The following is a 6,138-nucleotide window of genomic DNA, read 5'->3' as shown; positions in this document are numbered from 1 at the left end:
CATCAAGGCTAGTAAAAGCGACCTCTCGCGGACTGGTGTCTCCACGGCTTCCTTAGGGCACGAGTATGCCAATACAGTTCGCGATATACATGCCTGATGTTTGCATGTCTTGTACGAGTGAATAAATCTGAGTACATCATTTTGAATTTGTATTGTTCAGATTATTATTCATTCTTGCAACTAAGTCTAATTTCATGCACATATCATTTTTGATTATTTATTTTCATTGTTTAATTCAAACTTTGCATGTGCATATCACTTTTCATTCCAATAGAATAAAATGTGGCTGTCTTAACATTCCTGTGTTGTAAATAATTAAATATTACTTACGTAACTTACATAAGTATGTTTACTGTGAAGTTCATGCCCCTTCAATTTGGTCTGTGTCATGTATTGAGTATGCATTATTAAATATTGATATGCATTTACATGTATCTTAGTTGGTACATGTATTTTTCAATAATTTTAACAATGATTTATCCGATAGATTTCCTCACTTGTAAAATGTATATACTATACTGATTCGTTGACATCAGATAAAATACATACGAAGTTATTTATAAATTTTTAAGCTGTTGATGCATCATGCTTTTAATGCACGTGTGATATTACTTCATCAAAGTCTTTATTTGAACTTATTCGTTTCATGTTTAATGCAAACATTGAATTATATTTATTATGAACATGTTTGGTGCTGAAGTGTGAAAATATAATGCAGTTGTATATTGTTAATTCTTATTTTGAACAGAGTGATTCATTTTGAAAATAAAGATATTTTACTCGTTTTTCATGTGTTGAATGGACTGTCGGCGGAATCCATACTTTAATTAAAGTTCTCAAATCACAGTTGCAATTAATTTAGTTGATATTAAATGATTAAAAGTACTCAATATACATGTATGAGAGTCGGATATCCAGGATCTGTGGCTAAAATATATTCAGATTGAATTTTTGTTATGATGTTTATGTACAATGGGAACTTTGTTTTATCTTTCAATGAAAATTTGATTGCTTGTATAACGTCCTTCTCGAGAATCTTTCACTCATATGAGGACGTCACCATTGCCGATGAAGGGCATATTTTTTTATTTAGGCCTATACTTGACGCTTATACCCATTGAGCAGGGAGGGATCATTATCGTGCCACACCTGCCGTGACACGGGGCCTCGGTTTTTGCGGTCTCATCCGAAGGACCGCCCCATTTAGTCCCCTCTTCCGACAAGCAAGGGGCACTGAGGACCTATTCTTACCCGGATCCCCAAGGGATCAATGAAAATTTGAGTTTCTTAAATGAAAAGAACTAGAGCCACAAAGTACCAAAATTGGCCCTTTTGCCAAAATAAGTGAGACTTTCACAGTGGATGCTCTAAGTTTGATAGGTTAAGGAAGCTTCTGATCATTTCTGTTTATGTCTTGCACTCTAGCTGTAACGTAAGTCTACAGATGAGGTTTCGTTCGCTAAACTCTAGTATCCGATATCGTATCATAAAACAATTGACATTTTTCGGTACGGGGTCGGTGAATAGTGGACTTCGATGGTAGCTATTTAAAGCATCGTATGGATCAGAAAAATGTCAATAATTGTACGATACTTACATTATTACATGTAGGTTTGGCCATGGATATCATTCAGAAGATTCTGCCAGAGTCAGTACCTTATAGTGTCATTTTATATAATGGGCTCCATCTAAAGTTTCCTCATTAAAATCCCCTTTGTAATTAGGTGACACGATCTCGCTACGTTCCTCTGGTACCGTAACATCGATACCCCTTATGTGGAAACACGCTTTGTAATCAATCAAATGGTATTTAGAAATAGTACACCATTGGTTGTTACCAGAATATTCAAAACTTATTAAAAATTCGATTGGGTTATCATGGTATTAAACGATAAGTTACACAAATGAGTGTTTGATTCACGCTTTAAATAATAATTTTTTAATTGTAAAACCAAATTCGGTAAAAAGAAACATGCGAATTGATTACTAAATTTTAATTAAAGCTGGGTTAACTGTGAATAGTTGGGTTTAATTCTGGTACGGGAAGACACAAAGAGGGGGAATACCGAGATTGTTTCTTGAGGTCAGCGAGCCCTCGTTCAAAGGTAGGTTTTTAGGGTTTTCACTATCGTTTAAAACTAGGATAATTGATAGGCATTATTACGCATCTGGGATTGGGCAAAATATTTCTACTGTTATCTAGTATTTTAGGTCTGTTTTACTCCAACAATACCCAAGTTTACCAAATACATTTGCAAGCATACTAATTAAATTTACAGAGATGTAGACGACACTCTGGACCATTGAGCTTCATTCTTAATGATCTAAGAAATTCTCATTATACTGAAATATCTATTGGATTTACCGGGGGTTTTAACTGACATAAGATCAACTATCCCTTACCATCTATTACCGTTTCTTTGTCTTGTGCTTTAAAGTAACTTGTAACTTTCATCCCGTATTGTTTCCCAAGAATTTCGAAATCTCTGCTCACAATCTGAAGATTCTAAAATAGATATTGGAACCTAGTTGCAAATTTATAGAGTGAAAATGTCTTCCCTAACTGAAAAAAGTAACAAAAGATAACTGGTATTAAAATAATCAGATTCAGATATCGTGAGTTGAGTTTCACAAGCTTTACCCCCTGAGCTTTTATTCATACATAGCTCTGATTCTTGATCCGCCCGTAAGAATTTCGTCTAGATTCAGTTTACATTTGTGGTAGACCCAGCTAATTTCTGATAGATATACATGTAACATTGATCTCATTCAATTTTAATTATTCATTTGGTATTTAAAAACTTTATATCCCTCCATTAACTAGTTAATATTGAACGATCTATATATTTTGTTTTAAATGACAGCCTTTTTTACGTAATGATGGCAGGTATGTACCAGGCTTTAATGGCGTTACTTCCGGTTCTGATACTGATGTTTTTAATCCCCGGATACGTGGGTGCCACAGACATACTGATTGGTAATTCTCCTTAGTAAAATGTTTAGGTAAAGAAAATCTATCACTTTATTGAAAAATGAAATTTTCATTTCTCTTCACATGATAATGTTTATGTAGAGTGAAAGATAAGACGTAATGTAATTTAAACTCTTAACATTCAGCAGACGCCGTCCACGGCTGAGGCATAATATGATAGCATACCAAAATGTAAAAGTAAATCAAATATACTGGAAAGTTTTTCCTTTTCTTGTGGTATATTTAAGACGGTTTCTTTGACACGGATGACCGGTCGACAGAGCTCTCTTTAAAGTGGACCTGTCAGCACGTGAACCTCAGAGGCAATCCTGGTAACAGATCCACGCCCATTGTGCTGGTCTACACCGTTAACAAGGTTAGGAACAACACGATGGACACAGGCAAGGATGGTACGAAAACCAAGATTAACTAATCTGAATATATTCAATAACGAAATCTTGATAAATCTCTAAAATAATAAAATGGTTAAAAGAAATGTGAAAACAAAGAGAAGACATTTTGCAAATTATATGGTTGTCATAACGATCCAATTTATAAGTACAACCTGTCATTGGGTCGAATGCTATCTGACATGTTTCATATCAATTGTTAGGCCGTTCTTTACTAACTAATCGTGAGTACAGATACTGCTCATGGCGAGAGTTCTCGATCAACAGGGGATGCGTACTCACCCTGGCGTGTCCAGGGGGTCTGTATTTGCCCTACTCTTAATTTTGTATCATTTATAGGAATTGTGAGATTGGTTACTATTTTTATCTTCACTTTTTCATTCTACTTTTACTTCTGTCGAAATTCCAAACCGTTGAAATAGACGTATCATAATGATCAACAGGGCATGTTCACTCCTCCTTGGTACCTGATCACACCCCAGGTGTGTCCAGGGGTCTGTGGTTGCCCTACTCTTAATTTTGTATTCTTTAAAGGAATTATGAGATTGATCATTGTTCGTTATTTCCACTTTTTCACATATCAAAAATCTTTTGCGCATTGTTTACAACTGCTGCGTGGTCATGAGAAAATGACTATCATTACACTTTGTAAAGAGGGTATTGGAAATATATCTCTTTTTTGAGTGCTGAAAGTGATTAAATTTTTCTCACATTTACATGTAATAATAAATGCATGTAATAATTCAATACTTGTCCGTTTCTGAACAATGTATTTTTAAGCTGAAATTCAGAACTATAATTTCCCTGCTGCTTGTTTTCATTTTCCGTCGATGATTCTCCAAAAGTGATTTGATGAATCCATTCCGTATATTGCAAAAAAACAAAAACAAAAAAAAAAAAAAAAAAAACCACCAAGATATTTCAAATTATTTCCCTGCTAAATTTATATTGATGCACCCCATGCCTCCGTACATCTGACAATAAGAACATACTTCATGTATCAGTATGTTTGTACACTAAATCGTACACAGTTTAGAACACAAGTGTTACCAAGAAGTACCGTAAATGTATGGCTAATTGTGACGTCACAGTGATCCCTACATGCCCGCCATGCTTTGTACGCTAAAATTTTCACTGAATAGTAAGAATACACTTTACTTTCAGTTTGTCGCAGAATAGAAGCTGGTGCAAAGGTCATTTTTGGCCCAAAACCTGGAAAAAGTGCCAATTATATCAGATCCATCAGTAAAAATCTGGAAATCCCACTTATCAATATTCATAGTGAGATTCCTTACGGGTCAAGAGAGAGCCAAAGGGTCTCTGTCAATTTTTTTCCCCACTACCTAGAGGTCAGCAGAGCTCACCGCGACCTCATTCAGTTTTGGAAGTGGAGGAAGTTCACAATACTTTATGAAGACAACGCAGGTAAAATATCAGACGGCCATGTTCAGTATGCTTTTCCTATTTTTCTGTATCAATTAGTCTAAAGGAAGATATATAACTGTGTTGTAACACGATGTACTACTTGTTTACGCTCAAGGTCTTATCCGGCTTCAAGAGATCCTTAGTTTGTCCACCTTACCAGATATAAGAATCAACGTACAACAGCTCAATGTCCGAAATCCCAGAAGCTACCTAGATCTATTCGTAGATCTAAAGAGTGAAGGAGAAAATAGGATTGTCATTGACTGTCACATGACTCACATTAAAGCATTATTAAAAAAGGTATTAAATCATCATCAATATGATGTTTGATGAAATAGTACATGAATTTTCTCACATAAAGTACACCTGTTCTACTTTATACAGGCAATGCAGGTGAACGTTCTTACAGAATACTTCCATTTTCACTTTACAAACCTGGTGAGTGTCATATATACGATACACAGTTGTAAGTTTCAAAGTTTATTTCATATACCATATGTGTTATGAATGTATAAAACATTATAACATTTCATATTCATGCAAATGTATTACCACTTTCTTTTTTACAATTAATATCAAGCAACAACAGCCCGTGGCTTATCATAAGTATTACATGAACAAATGGAGATATTTTGATGCGTTTTCGTTCAGGACTTCAGTGTTGAGGATTTGTCTCCCTTTATGTACACTGGTGCGAACATTACTGGTATGAGATTGGTTGCACTTGAGAATGCCAAAGTTGCTGCTGTTAGGAATCTTTGGAAAAAAGAAATGGAGAGTAGCTCATTTAGTTTGTCTCCTTTAAAACCTGGACAGACGCAAATACCAGTTAGTACTTAAATTGTAAATAGTGAAATCTACACTGAAAAAAAAAGCATTCATGTGTTTTACGTCATTTTTGTTTGCTTGTTTTGTTTTTTAAAGATAGGAGCAGCGCTTATGCATGACGCTGTTAACCTCCTGCATCGAGCTATTGATCTCCTCAGAACGAGGCGTCACGTCAACTTTAACGACAAGGTCAGTTGTGAAGCCGGAAATTACTCACTGCCATGGTTGAACGGAAACTCGCTAATCTACGCTTTAAAGATGGTAAGAGATGCTAAATTATATTTCCTGACGCTAATATCACAATTCTTTTATAATACGACGATCTAGTAATATTCACTACACACAATGAATTGGTTTTAAGGTGACGTACGAGGGACTGACGGGAAGGGTTCGATTAGACAATCTCGGAGAGCGGCACAATTTTTCCCTGGATATCGTAAAAGTTAAAGAAAAACCTGTGTATAAGGTATGAAAATTTCCCTTTATGATATAGTTTTCAAAATG

The 6,138-nt window shown here is 35.2% G+C and overlaps 1 protein-coding gene across 1 annotated transcript in view; it reads left to right on the top strand.

Moving 5' to 3' along the window:
* Positions 1-6,138, top strand: part of LOC125676515 (uncharacterized) — a 30,183-nt gene that overhangs the window by 14,960 nt on the left and 9,085 nt on the right. Inside the window, exons 15-24 of the mRNA XM_056160886.1 lie at positions 1-94; positions 2,048-2,105; positions 2,888-2,977; positions 3,220-3,381; positions 4,546-4,806; positions 4,922-5,106; positions 5,191-5,244; positions 5,458-5,634; positions 5,731-5,895; positions 5,996-6,100. The exon at positions 1-94 is cut by the window's left edge and continues 83 nt beyond it. Coding sequence (XP_056016861.1) covers positions 1-94; positions 2,048-2,105; positions 2,888-2,977; positions 3,220-3,381; positions 4,546-4,806; positions 4,922-5,106; positions 5,191-5,244; positions 5,458-5,634; positions 5,731-5,895; positions 5,996-6,100 — 1,351 coding nt within the window. The remainder of the gene's footprint in view (positions 95-2,047; positions 2,106-2,887; positions 2,978-3,219; positions 3,382-4,545; positions 4,807-4,921; positions 5,107-5,190; positions 5,245-5,457; positions 5,635-5,730; positions 5,896-5,995; positions 6,101-6,138) is intronic.

The sequence above is a fragment of the Ostrea edulis genome, chromosome 3, assembly GCF_947568905.1.
Source record: "Ostrea edulis chromosome 3, xbOstEdul1.1, whole genome shotgun sequence".
Taxonomy (NCBI): Eukaryota; Metazoa; Mollusca; class Bivalvia; order Ostreida; family Ostreidae; genus Ostrea; species Ostrea edulis.
This window is presented reverse-complemented; position numbering and strand designations above follow the sequence as displayed.